Here is a 14,593-nt window from a genome sequence, read left to right on the forward strand (position 1 = left end):
AAACTGATCAAGGTTGACTTGTTCTGCTACAGAATATCCATCAAAAAGTGTTGATTAAAAAACCTGCATCTATGGAATATTACTTCTATTTTACCACTCTCCTGACCACCACCACCAAGAAAGCCATCGCCATGGACTTCCGGAAGAATACAACCCCGTCGGACAAAAGCAACCCATTACCTGCCCTGGCAGTACAACTTGGGAAGCCCATCGATCATGAAGGCCATTCTGGAGACACTAGACACAAATGACTGCCAGCAACGATTGAGTACATTAAAGTTCCGAACTTTGCACATTCTAGACACCATGCTTAGATCTTACCACAATGACTTGGAGAACACCAACCCAATTCTATCACCTCCAAACAGGTGGAGAGCACAAAAGGACAAATCGACAAACGCATCAAGCAACAAACTCATTAACTACACAGGACAATGATCTCAATCTCTCCACAATCCCCCACTCATCAACAGTACAGATGGAAAAGAAGAAGAATCCAGCCACAATGAAGAAAAGAGATGACATTCTTGGAACCTCTATTTCAATTAGGCCCCAAGGGACGTCAATGGCTGACAAAACTATACATCAATACCACAGAATCTAAATGCATAAACGGGTGAAAACGGTCACTGCCACACTCAATCCAGATAAGTCAGCTGACAAGCTGTGAAGCTGTAGGCTAATATCACTCCTGTATAAAACCTAGAAAATCACAAATGTATCATCCAGAAAATCAGCCTTCTCATCCAGTTATGGATTTAAAGAATAAGTGGGATTCTGGCCTAATGGCAGCTGCTGGGACCACGTTTTGGCTTTTGCAACACACAAGGCCAGATTTCAGAAGAAATCCAAGAGCAGTGTAGCTTTGTAGACCTATCCTTAGTCCTTTAATCCAGACCATGTTGTAGACTGATGCCAAAACTTGTGAGGATCATCCTGTCTCAAAACTCCACACATGCTATAGATGATGCTGAGCAAGAGTCCATGTGGGCAACAAAGTCAGCTTACCCCAGTTCCTCAACAATGAACTGCCACAAGATTCAGCACTCTCACCAATAAGCTTCAAAGTCACATGTTGCCAACCAAGTCATGAACATTTGCACACACAGCTGATCTTGCCCGGGCCGCACAAACACCTTCAACTACACCAGTCCTTCCTGTTCAAAGTGGAGTCAAACACCATGGAAAATATTTGTGAAAATGGAAGTTCAACCTAAACCCTCAGCAAATCACTATATTCCACCTTAATAACAGGATCGGTAAGTGCAGATCCTGTTATTTCATGACATTCTACATCAAAGTGAAGCTGATTGCATCTAACCATCCATTAGCACCTGGAGAAAGTAGCTGCCAGGATAATGGCAAGAGTCAACCTGCTCCTGAAACTGGCAAACACAAACTGGGGAGCATCAGCAACAATGTGTCAGAGATAAAGTAATGGGCCCTGGTGTAGTCTGTAAGTGAATACAGTGCACCATTATGGTCCAGTAGTCACACTCAGCTTTATGTTAAAGTTAAAAGTTTATGTATTAGTGTCACAAATCTGCTTACATTAACACTGCAATGAAGTTACTGTGAAAAGCCCCTAGTCGCCACACTCCGGCACCTGTTCGGGTACACCGAGGGAGAATTTAGCATGGCCAATACACCAAACCAGCACGTCTTTCGGACTGTGGAAGGAAACAGGAGCACCCAGAAGAAACCCATGCAGACACAGGGAGAACATGCAAACTCCACGCAGACAGTAACCCAAGCTGGGAATCAAACCTGGGTCCCTGGCGCGGTGAGGCAGCAGTGCTAACCACTATGCCATCATGCCACCTATGATGTCGAGCTAAACACTGCAATGCAGTATATTACAAAGGCGCAAGTGGACACCACAGCCTGGCTGTCTAAGCTGTCCATCACTCTTCCATCTCTCTGCCATGATGCCACAACCCCATTTGGAAGTCCTCCAACATTGCTTAGGAACAATCAAACCCTTTTGGACCCATGAGCTTAACCTTTTGGCAATGCATCTTCAATGCTGACAAGGCTTGGAAAGGAGTTCAGAAGAAGTCACAAGAACTTGGTAAAAGACCAAATGCAGAAGATTCAGACTTCTGTGAAAACCATGAGCTACTCTAAATACATTCACACAAACCATGGCAGATGCCAAAACATCTTGTACAAATAGAGAATTGAAAAACTCTCCAGTGACCATGGTTGTCCAGAACAGACAATTGAACATAAAGTGACTTAATACCCAAGTCACAAATATGGTGAAGGTATCACAGCAAATACACTCTGCTCCTTCTGATGCAATTATCTGTCTTAACCACTTGACTGTAAAATTGTAGTTGTAGTTTTATGTTAGGATGAGTGCTTCTAATCATTCAGTACTCACTGCACTAAAATGCAAGCCCAAACATGCACTCAAGTCCTACAATAGTCCTCGAGCTCCTAGCTCAGAGACAAGAATGCTACCAATAGCAATCACCAAAAAATGCTATTGGTAAAGAAATTGGACGCAATGTTTCCTAAGGTAGTAATGGAGGGGTGAGCCGAATGATGGCACTGAAATTGTTTCAGCCCTAACTGCATTAGTTAAATTTCTCTGAAGATTCCTGTTTAACAATTCCCCAAACATTCAACAAGCTTATTTGGGAATCTAATGTTATATCTTCCAATCTGTCTAATCTTTAGAATAACTGCAATATTTGGCTGTTCAAGCCAGTTATAAAATTATCAGATTTATCGAAGGGATTTTCACAGTAACTTCATTGCAGTGTTAATGTAAGCCTACTAATAAATAAAGTTAAACTTATATATGCACAACACATTTACCTGAATATCCAGAATGGGCAATCTCCTCTTCTCCAAAACAACTCAATATTATTAGGCATCACAAAAAAACAGGTAAAAAACACACCATCTGATTTCCTTAAGTCTCAAAACATAGGTAGTCATTTCATTTCACCGACAGAGCAAAAACAGCTTTGAATGACTGACGCTCAATTATAGAGAAGTATCACTCCAAAACCAACACCAACTACAGACTTGGGATATACCTCTTACCTCTTTCCCAGGTGGAACAGGTTTGTTACCATACGGAACAACACATCCTTGGTGGTAACTGAACTGTAAAACTTCGATGCAACTTTCTGGCCAATCAGACGTTCACATTCCTTTGTAGTACATGATTTCCCATTATCAAAGGCATCAATGTAGACAAAGTCCAGAATATCGGTGCTCCTGGGAAATGTGAGAAAATAAAGCATTTAGTTACAAGCATCACAACACAGAAAGCAATGAAGTTTTATACAACGGCAAACAATGAATAATGGAAAGAAATTAATCAAATGGGTAAATTCCAAAATAACGGATAGTTTTTGGGAGGAGTCCCCATCTATTATAAAAAGTTATAAAAGAAACATATTTGGAAAAAAGTTTTTTCTACATCTCGTATTACAAAAGTCAACACTGCAAACAATAGCCAAACATGAACAAAGCTGCAATGAAAACGTGTTCAGCATGCCTAACCAGTTTGCAAAAAACATTCACTTCACAAATTAAAAAGTACAAAATGTTCAAATTTCCCACATTAATCAAATATATCTTTAACCAACGTTTCATGATATTTATTGTATTATGGATGAAATTGTTTTAAAAGCTATTGATAGGAAAGATTTACTTTGAATGTTATGTCGTGAAGTCATAAATACATTCACAAGTCAGACCAGTAATCCGCTGCAGCACATAACATTCAGATCTATTAGGAAAACAGCATCCTTTGATCACTTCTGAAGCGATCGGTGCAATTACATCGGAAAACGGTATTGTCTTGTACGCTTCATTTGCAGAACTATATAGATATCGTGCCGCACTTATCACATTCATAACAGCGATTGCATTAAAATAGTTAACATCTATAACACATAAAAACGTCCCTAGGGTCTTCACAGAAGTGTAGCCAGAGAAAAAGGGATGCAGAGCCAAAGGAGGACATATTAGGGGCAGTAACCAGAGGACTTTTAAGAAGGTTTGTAAAAGAGGAGGTAGAGAGCTTTAGGAAATATGGCTTAAATGGTTGAGGGTCTGACCAGCATTTGATTGAAGGCGTATGAGAAGCGAGAGTAGGAAGGAGGAAAACCATTCTGGCTACTTTAAATAAATGAAATTGATTTCTCCTTCAAAAAGATATATAGACATTATTACCCTTCAGGTTTTTGGCACCATCTTAAGAGAAAGTGACTGGGAAAGCTGACCGGCTCCAGTCGTAAACCCAGACTCTTGCCTATTGTTGAATATATCACACAAAGTGTAATAGGAATTCCTTTCTTTCGTGTAAGCACCTAAATACAAATAACACAGAAATAATGACTTTCATATATATCTTCATAATTAGACAGAGCACAATCTTAAAAGTAATATACCTGGCTTATATAGGAATTCATGGGGTTGTAATAATCATCTTCATTCCCTTTAAATTTGAGCTGCTTGTATAATACACGATTCATAGCATCCAGAACCTGTTGCTGCTGCCCCAAATCATCAATAAACACTTCACCATCTGAAACATGAATCAAAGAAAAATATCGTGTAATAATATGCGGAAAAAACAGAATTTAGATCAATTTTTCATTTAAATTGCAATACACATTTACTCCAAAAGAGAAGCCCAACTACTGTCCACTTAGAGGAAAACTTTTCAAAATCTAGTTCAATTCTTCCCCTAAAAAAATTCAATTTAATTCCCCTAATGACCTCAAGTTAAATATTCATCTTCATTAAATTGCTCCGTGACACATTAACACAAAACATCAATAGATAGTGGCAAGGTTTCCGAGCTTTTATCAAGGTTATCCTCTTTATTCCTGAGTGGAATGGTGCCTAAACCATCCTCCAGAACATGGAAACAGAAATTCAGTTTGCCATCCCATCTGGAGATAAGCTGATCTAAATTTAGGGGAATGCCTGACCGACATTATACAGACCATTGTTGCTGTTGATCAAGCTGTAGTCTTAACTGGAATTGTTAATTCTCTGAAGTTCAAGGCTTACACAAGACAACATTCTTCCAAATACATTTCAACCATACACAAAGTGTGCTGGAATATTCCATTATTAGCCCGGTTCTGTTGAACTGGGCACATTTGAGGGATAGTTTACTTCAAATCTCAAAGTGAGGTTATAGATGAGCCAGGCTTCAGAAGCCGTTTTCATGAAGTGTAAAGTTTGGCCGCAGTTGATACATCAGAAGAACTCTGTGATGCACAGGTTCAAATGTCAGTCAAGATTAGGATTCACACCCGGGTCCCCAGCTGCAAATTACCAGACCTTTGTATTGCTGGCATTGAATTTCACTATACTGGAGAAGTCTGAGGTTAGGCCCAAAGTAGCTAATGAGATTCCTTATTACAATATGAAATGAGAACACGATGCTGATCCATTAGAGAAACAAGCAGTACAGCTAAAATCATTTACCTCTTTCTGCAGTAATGCTTGGATGACAAGAACGTTTTAAACGCAACACTTTTTTCACCTCTTCCGTAATATAATTTAACTGTAATAGGACATCCTCCAGTGAGGTATCTGCTAAAGGGTTGCAGTATTGGTCTATCAGCACAACACCTGGCAAGAAATTAAATCAAACTTTATGTTCACATTCCTAATTATGTACTTTACTATATATATAATCTTATCATTGCAAGTGCTCCTGACCAAACTACCAAGCTTGAGGGCCGGGGATGTCATTGTGTAGTGCAGTGTCATTTTAAGTTCCATGTTGTAACATTGTGGGAAGAAACATACCATAATTCCTAGATGATGAGTTCCCATTTGAGCGAGAGAATGAGGCAGGAAAGAAATGCTGTCACCTTTGCAAACAAGCTTATAAAAGGAGGACTAAACCATTCAGTCCTTCAAGCCTGTTCCACCATTCAATGAGATCATAATTAATCTAATTTTAACTTCAATCCACATTCCTACCTACCCTTGATAAACCTTCACCCAATTGCTTATCTAGACCATATCTACCTCTGCCTTAAAAAGATATTCACAGACTATTCTGCAACCCCATTGAGGAAAAGAATTCCAAAGTCTCCCAATCCTGAGAAATGTTTTTTCTCATTTCTTTTTTAATGGGCGACCCTTTATTTTTAAACAGTAACCCCTGATTCTCAACTCTCCCACAAGAGGAAACATCCTGTCAAGTCCCCTCAGGATCTTGTATGTTTCAAGTCGCCTATTACTGTTCTAAACTCCAGCGGATACAAGCCTAGTCTTTCCAGCCTTTCCTCATAAGAGAACCTACTCAGTCCAGGTATTAATTTAGTAAACCCACTCCGATCTGCTTCTGCATTTACATGTTTCCTTTAATAAGGAGATCAACAGTGTACACAGTACTCCAGTGTGGCCTCACCAATCCCCTGTATAACTGAAGCATAATCTGCCGACTCTTGTATTCAATTCCCCTTGCAATAAATGCTAACATTCGATCAGCTTGCCTAATTACTTGCTGTAAATCCTGTTTTGATTAATCTTGAGCCATTCCAAGGTTTCCATGAGAGGCACTGAATAAAACTCAAAAGCAGGATTGCCCATCTGAGCCTGCACCAAAGAATGATGCATTAAAAATGATAACTTCACAGATATGTTCACAAGAAAATTATCCTTTTCTATTTGTACTAATTGCACATCTTAATATCAACATTATAGTGTTTTGTTGATCGAATGTTATCATTTATTGCAAAGAAATTGAATAAAAGAGTCAGCGCGTTATGCTTCAGTTATACAGGGGATTGGTGAGGCCACACTGGAGTACTGTGTACACTATTGATCTCCTTATTAAAGGAAAGATGTAAATGCGGAAGCAGTTCAGAGTGGGTTTACTAAATTAATACCTGGATTGAGCAGGTTCTCTTATGAGGAAAGGCTGGAAGGACTGGGCTTGTATCCGCTGGAATTTAGAAGAGTAATAGCAGAGAAAATCGAGAACAAGGGGTCACTGTTTAAAAATAAAGGGTCGCCCATTCAAAACAGAAATGCGAAAAAAGATTCTCAGGGTTGGGAGACTTTGGAATTCTTTTCCTCAATGGAGTAAGAAGGTGAAACTACACAAACTTCAGCTTGTTATCTAACGAGGGACAACGTTACTTTTCCCATCTCTCCAAATATACATTTTTGCAAAAGATAATTGATTCACTTACCTTCAATTAATTTTTGGTGTTCTGGTGGAGTTGTGAGAAACTCCTTCAACTTTTCCATCGTGTCCTGCTGGCGTAAAAAGCACAGGATTTTCCGAGAATAATATTTCCAAGTCAGGTACTTCCTGCAGTAAAACACATCTCCCTCGTTATCCAATATTTGCCTCACTATTAATTTAGTTGCAATCTTTTAAGTTGGAAAAATAAACTTAACTTGATAGACTGACTTGTAATTTGTTCCCTCTTGCTTTTTTTTAGATACGCTGTTGACATTTACTCACCTTCCATCCACGTTTAGAATTGACAACAATTCATCCTCTATAAAATGGAATGGCCCATCCAGTGCCTCAATGTCTTTAAAACCATCGACAGGAACCTGGCAATGAAAAGCTCTGTTACAACCAATATCACATGAGTGCCACCTGCTGGCAATTATATATTTTTAAATTGTTTGACCATTCATGATCACAAAAAAGTCAATTGATTATTCTATTCAATAACTGCATGGAGAGCTATAACACACTAAAGAAGGGGCTATTACTTAATTTGCTAAATTGTTCGAGTAGTCAACTTGACTTCACTCAAAAGACTATAATACACTGTAAAACTCAAAAGCAGGATTTCCCATCTGACCCTTCACCAGAAAATGGTGCTTTAAATATAACTTCACAGGTATGTTCACAAGAAAATTATCCATTTCTATTTGTACTAATTGCAAATCTTAATAATAATATATTTGTCTAGTAGTTAATTAAGAAACTGAAACTACACAAACTTCAGCTTGTTATCTAACAATGAACAATGTTACTTTTCCCATCTCTCTAAATATATGTTCGAGACTATAATGCAGAAGATTCAGTTACTGTCAACATAAGCTGAAAGAAAACACACAAAGCACATTGAAGTTGCAAGATAAGCATTGATACTAATTATATATTACAGACTATTTTGTGTAAATAATAAAGCATTCTTTGGCTAAAACCAACCTATTTATACTTCAACACTACAAGGCATATAATACATTAGTTAGCACACTAATACAAACATAACTCATTATTCTGATTCAGTTTTGTACACGTTTAATGAGTCTCTAACAATCTAACTTTGATCACACAGAACAAATACATTGTTATGCAGCACATAAATGTTTCATAAAAGCAACTTAATAAAGGATAGCAATATTTCAGGTTTGTGAAAATGTTTCCTAAAGACACCAGAAAACTAACACCATGAAGCTTTCAACCTAAAGACATCAAAATTACAGGTGACGTCAAAACAGGGAAGAGACCGATATCTGCCAAGATGATATTGAATACTCAGAAGTTCTCAGAGACTCAGTGGACAATCTATGTGAAATAGCTATCCCAGGGACGTAGACATGATCAACTTAGGTTATGAAGAAAGAACTGCAATGGGAAAATATTTCTCAAGAACTAAAAGCAATACACCAGCGGATGCTGGAAAACTGAACTTGAAACAGAACTAATGCAAGATCACTGACCTGGAACGCTACTTCTGTTCCTCACCATAGATGCCTGACCCGCTGAGCATTTTTGGTATTCTCTAGTTGAATTGGCACTGATTGCCTGCCCGCCCCCCCCCCCCCCCCCCCCCTCCCCCTCCGGCTAACTGATAGTATAAGCAATGGGGACACAAATTTGGTTTCGGACAAGACATAGAAGCGGATGTTAAGGACTTTTTTTAATGCAGCATGCATAATGACCGAGAACGTGCTGCCTTCAAGGGTAATGGAGGAAGAAATGCTCAATGATTTCAAAAGGAAATTGGATAAGTACTTAAGGGAAACAAATTTGCAGGGCTACAGGGAAAAAGTGGAGAATGGGAAACATATCCATTTATTATTGCAATTCTAACCTCTTTTGTAAAGAATCGCTTTGAAAAGGTGCCCACAATTCTTTGCACTTGCCCACCAACAGAATGTCTTGTTCGGTATTCTTCCCACCAGTTATGGCTTCCTGTAGTGCTGTAGTATTTTATCAGTTTAGGCCATCTACAAATGTAGAAACATACAGATATTATTATACAGAAATTATTCTAAACTTATTTTTTTGTAGACACATACTCTCTCCAAAAGGTCAAACATCATCTGATGCCATTCCTTGAAAGTCCCTCTTGGGCTTTAGCTCTGCAGAGTTTGAAAGCCAGGCAGACAGCCTGCTCCCACACCACTGCAATTGAAACTGGAGCACCAGAGACCTCTCAAAAGAGATAACTGGCATCTCCTTCCAGGACTGACTGAGGAAACATGATCAGTCCAATGCTTCAGGATTCCACAGCATCAAACCTTACATTTTTTAATATAGATCTAAAAACAATAGGTCAGTAGATAGGAGCTCCAATAGGTCAATAAACATCAGGAATGCTCTAAGAATATAAGAATTAGGAGCAGGAATAGACCATATGACCCCTGGAGTCCATTCTGCCATTCAGTATGATCATGGCCGATCTTGTGCCTCAGCTCCACTTTCCTGCTCGCTTCCCATATCCCTTGATTCCCTGGGAGATGAAAAAACTATCCTATCTGTACTGTACTTGACAATGGAGCATTCACAACCCTCTGACATAGAGATAAGCAAAGATTCACAAGCCTCCGAATGAAGACATTTCTCCTCACCTCAGTCCTAAATAAAAGGTCCCTACTCTGAGGTTGTGATCCTGTGTAATAGATTTCACACAGCCAGGGAAAATAACTCTAAAATGTCTACCTTGTCAAGCGCCTGCAGAATCTTATGTTTCAATGAGATCGCCCCATTCTTCTTAAGCCCAGAAAGTAGGAGCCCAATTAACTCAAGCTCTCATCACTGGACAACCTTCTCATTCCAGGAAGCAATCTAGTGAACCTTCACTATCTTTCCCGGTCTGACCCTACCAGACCTGCTAACACCCCCATGTGACCAGCCCCTGACTGACCCAACAAACCCCCGCCTCGCAATCCCACTCCCATCCCACCATCCATTGCTCGCCCACCCACCGAAGCATTTGAGACCTTTAAAAACTTGCCCGAAGATGACAGCTGATGTTGTAAAAAGGGGCTTGTCCTTTCTTCACCCATCTTCTCCTGGCTGTCCAATGATGGGAGTGTGAGAAAATTGGGCCCGGCAGAAATAGACCTAAAAGGTCGAGGTGCAGAAATCTTCGTGGGCAGTGGCAATGGACCTAGCATTGCTACTGACAGGAAGACCTGGGTTAACGTAAGCACTTAAGTTACAGAAGCCATTCCTAGAGGGTAAACCACAATAGGAATCACAACAATATGTGGCCAAAGGTTTGAAACACTATCTTTTCACCTTTGGGCTTTGGGTTTGAACCCAAGTTTAGTCTCCTCTGTCTGAGATCGGTCAAAGTCATAAATGAAATGAGTTGGGACACTTTCACATTCCTACTGAGTAATAGCTCACAGCATAAATCTATCAACAATTAACTACTGGTAGTAGTAACTTGGTAATTTAATTTTTCGATTAAAAGGATGGTCAGTGTGAGAAATGGGGATGTACACAGTTCCAATGGAGATGGTTTTCTGGAGCTGGCATTGAGGCAGCTGAACCAATACAGCAGAGGCTAACACTTGCTGAGCAATTTATGTTTTGTCTTGTCATGTGAATATTGAGGATAATGGAAACAAAACGATGTTTCGCCTTCATATGAAACATCCCAACTATGGATTTACCTCACCTAAACTTCTCTTTTCACTCAAGGTATCTTCAAAAGTATCAACACACTTCTATAAGCACCCGCACCACAATTAGAGCATTATCAAAGAAATCCTGGTGATGATATCGTGTTGACAGGGTGTGGCTCTCTGTTTGGAACGTGGACAAACAAGGTTGAACAGGAATTTCAAGAGTGATGACCATGAATTCCAAGAGTGATGATGGATGGAGAGTAATTTTAAAAGTTCAAACAACAGTTTTTGCATATTTGAGATGTTTTTAAAACAGATTGAATATTGTGTCTATAATTGAATACATACTTCTCAACTAGGTGGAGGTGAGAGTAATAGAACAAACGTACTTACTTCATTCAGCATATTTGACAGTGGTTTTAGATCTACAGTGCCATTTTAGAAGAAATATTAAAGGAAGGTTGCCCTCATCGATCTCATGGGAACTACTGCTAGTAGCCGAAGTGAACTTTGCTCAGTAAATCTCCTGCTTCTCCCACCCTCACAAACTGACTGATATCTTCCCACTACTGTGTGGATTACCTCCAGCTGCTCTGGTTTCCTCCCACAGTCCAAAGATGTGCAGATTAGATGGATTGACCATGCTAAATTGCTCTTAGAGTAGGTTAGGTGGATTAGCCCTGGTAAATGCGCAGAGTTACGGGGTTTGGGTGGGGGTGGGCCTGCATAAGATATTCTTTCAGAGAGTCAGTGCAGACATGATGGGCCTAATGGCCTCCTTCTGCACAGTAGGGATTCAATGATTCTATTGCAGGAAGTTTGCTGCTGCTTACATGAGATCTGGAAAGGGAGAGGACACAAGTTGGAGCAAAGAGAGGCTAAATGGGCCCCGGGGAAAGTGGGTTCATGGGAGTTGTACTGGCAGACAGGGAATAGGGTAAGGGGGGGATAAGATGGTGAGTGCAGATTAAGATTTGGAAGATGGAGAGTTGGGGAGAGGGAAACAAGAACAGGGTCAGGATGAGGGTCCAGAGAAGTGAATGATACTGGGAAGGGGAAGGAAGAGGAATGGGGGATTAAGGGGAGAAAAGAAGACAAGGGTTGAGGAGAGAGATGAAGACTGAAGAATAGGGGACAAAGGGATTGGGGCTCAGGCAAGTGGGAGATTGTGGAATAGGGTGGCAAGGGGCCCAACATTTCTACAGAATGGGGAGCAGCAGTGGGGGACTGGGGACAAATAGTGAAGAAATGTATCACCAGTGGCAAATGGGACACACATCTGGTGCCCAGATTGCGGTCAATGGAAAAACCGAGGGGAAAGGAAGAAGGAAAGGTTTTGAACTGAGAATGATTATACCACAGAATGCTTCACCACAAATAGCTATTCAAACAAGGACTAGAACATGATTTAAAAGGCAATGAAATCAGTATTTGAAACTAAAGAAAATAAAAGGACCTGAGGAAATGAGGTATAGGAGTTCCAGCACAGAATATCAAATGGCATCTTCCTGTGCTATAATTTCTCTAATTCTCTTAGCTTGAGTCTGAGCCCATGGAGTGATTAAGAAAGCAAAGTATTTTAGAATTTTCAATCCCAGTGAAAATTAAAAGAGTGGGTTAGAAGTCACACATTGCTTGCTCAGAAAAGCTGAACCTGGTAGCAACAAAGGATAGAACACAGAAGTTGACTGTCATTAAAAGATGCTGGGAAGCTTGACCAAGTTATTATCATTTACTATCTGCTATGATTGCCTTAATAAAGCAACAAAGCCAAGCAAGCGCTGACACATTTTTGGAGGTCAAAAGAGATAAGGAAGGAATGATAAAGACTTCAAGCAACCTGCTTGAAGCGTGGGAAGTGGAAGAAAAACATTACTGGCAGTCTGTTGTGCTAGTGAGAAAGGTGTAAAATACTAGTCACTTTAGTAAGTTCAGAGAGATCATCAAGAAAGACACCAAGGAGTAGCTTCAAGGAAGATGTCAAAACTTTTTAACCTCTACAAGAATTTAACTAATGGGTTGCATTACTGGATAAGGTTTAAGCATCATTGTCTGTGGACTGTTGTGTTCATGTCAATGAAACAAACTATTTCAAAAAATAAGTCTTTTGATTCTTATCACTGGATATGCTAAAGCATTAAAGAATTAAGAAACTCTTCAAAATCTTGATTCAGAGGTGCGTTTAGGACAGTGAATCTTGTGAACAGTTCCCCAAACATCAAGCCCATTAACCTTTGTCCAAGCCAGTTTTGATGTGTGATATCCAAGTACACCCTGGTTCTGGCTGAATCTTCCATTTCAAGCTTGTTACTTTAACACATGATCTGAGGTGAAACCCGAGTAGAAAGAAAAGGAAGAAAGATGGAGAGTTCAAAGTACCATTGACTCAAGAGATGGACCACACCTTGAGCAGCGGAAGGGAATTCTGGTGTAGCAAAAGTGAATATCAATGGGTTATAACATCACCACTATTTACAGTATGATACTGGGGCCTTACACATGCCACTTTACATGTAAACTATCAGTGTATTATTGTATTACTATTGGTTATTTGAAGAACAAGTGTTATGAGCATTACTGTTAAGTTCTAGGTATAATATTGGTAATAATATTATTATTAGTTACAAGTGGAATCAAAGTCCCTCCTACTTATTGTTTGCCTCCACAAATCCCTCCCTCTCCTCTGATGGCCTCTTGCTTCTTGAATGTTTCAGACCACAAGTGCTGCTGTGAAACCATAAGCAAAGATTATCAACCGCAGGGATCCTAACCTTTAGAAACCCACACTGTGAGATCTAACAGTGGGCAGATATCACATCATCAAACCTCAAGGAACACCTGCAGGTAGAGTTTGCAGTGAGTTCTGATAATTGATATAGGCTACAACTTTACTGTAAACAACCCCCCAAAAAACCCTTTATATAGCACCTTTCACGACCACTGTACAGACATTGAAATGTAGTCATTGTGGGAAACACAGCAGCCAATTTGCACACAGCAATGATAATAACCGGATAAGTTTTTTTGTTAACAATGCTACCTCACAGCACCAGGGACCTGGGTTCGATTCCCAGCTTGGGTCATTGTGCGGAGTCTGCATGTTTTACCCATGTCTGCTTGAGTTTCCTCCCATAGTCCAAAAGACGTACTGGCTAGGTGCATTGGCCATGCTAAATTCTCCCTCAGTGTATCCGAACAGGTGACAGAGTGTGGCGACAAGGGGATTTTCACAGTAACTTCATTGTTAATGTAAGCTTACTTGTGACACCAATAAATAAACTTAAAAAAACTTAAAACTATAAACTTAAAATCCATCCCCACCTCTCAATCATCAATCCCCTCACCTCCAGTCACCCATCCATCACTTCTCAGTCAAACATTCACCAACCCCACATCTCAGTCACCCACCCCCCATTGTGTAAGCCTACTTGTGACACTAATCTATAAACTTGACTGACAGGTAACCAATAGCCAGGACACCAGGAATAACTCCCTACTCTTCTTCAAAATAATACCATGAGATCTTTTATAGCCATCTGAGCAGACAGATGGAGTCTAGGTTTACTTGCTCTGAGGAAGAGTCATCCAAACTCGAAATGTTTGCTCTGTTCTCACTCCACAGCTGCTGCCAGACCTGTCGAGAATATCCAGCATTTTCTGTTTGTGTCTCAGATTCCAGCATCGGCAGTAATTTGATTTGATCGAGGTTTACCCAAAAGACACAGCACGTCAGAGACTGTGCTGGAGTCTCAGTATAGACTCA

General features: G+C 40.0%; 1 protein-coding gene across 2 annotated transcripts in view; it reads right to left on the bottom strand.

Moving 5' to 3' along the window:
- fbxo21 (F-box protein 21) overlaps nucleotides 1–14,593 on the bottom strand; it is a 39,115-nt gene that overhangs the window by 23,635 nt on the left and 887 nt on the right. For both annotated transcript variants that reach the window (XR_013499378.1, XM_078227011.1), the window contains exons 2-8: nucleotides 9,063–9,198; nucleotides 7,469–7,563; nucleotides 7,191–7,312; nucleotides 5,467–5,613; nucleotides 4,416–4,552; nucleotides 4,198–4,334; nucleotides 3,058–3,234 (exon numbers count right to left, since the gene is read on the bottom strand). Coding sequence is in view for 1 of the 2 variants with exons in the window: in XM_078227011.1 (XP_078083137.1) it covers nucleotides 3,058–3,234; nucleotides 4,198–4,334; nucleotides 4,416–4,552; nucleotides 5,467–5,613; nucleotides 7,191–7,312; nucleotides 7,469–7,563; nucleotides 9,063–9,198 (951 nt within the window). In the remaining variant the exon portion in view is untranslated. The remainder of the gene's footprint in view (nucleotides 1–3,057; nucleotides 3,235–4,197; nucleotides 4,335–4,415; nucleotides 4,553–5,466; nucleotides 5,614–7,190; nucleotides 7,313–7,468; nucleotides 7,564–9,062; nucleotides 9,199–14,593) is intronic.

The sequence above is a fragment of the Mustelus asterias genome, chromosome 13 (genome assembly GCF_964213995.1).
Source record: "Mustelus asterias chromosome 13, sMusAst1.hap1.1, whole genome shotgun sequence".
NCBI lineage: Eukaryota > Metazoa > Chordata > Chondrichthyes > Carcharhiniformes > Triakidae > Mustelus > Mustelus asterias.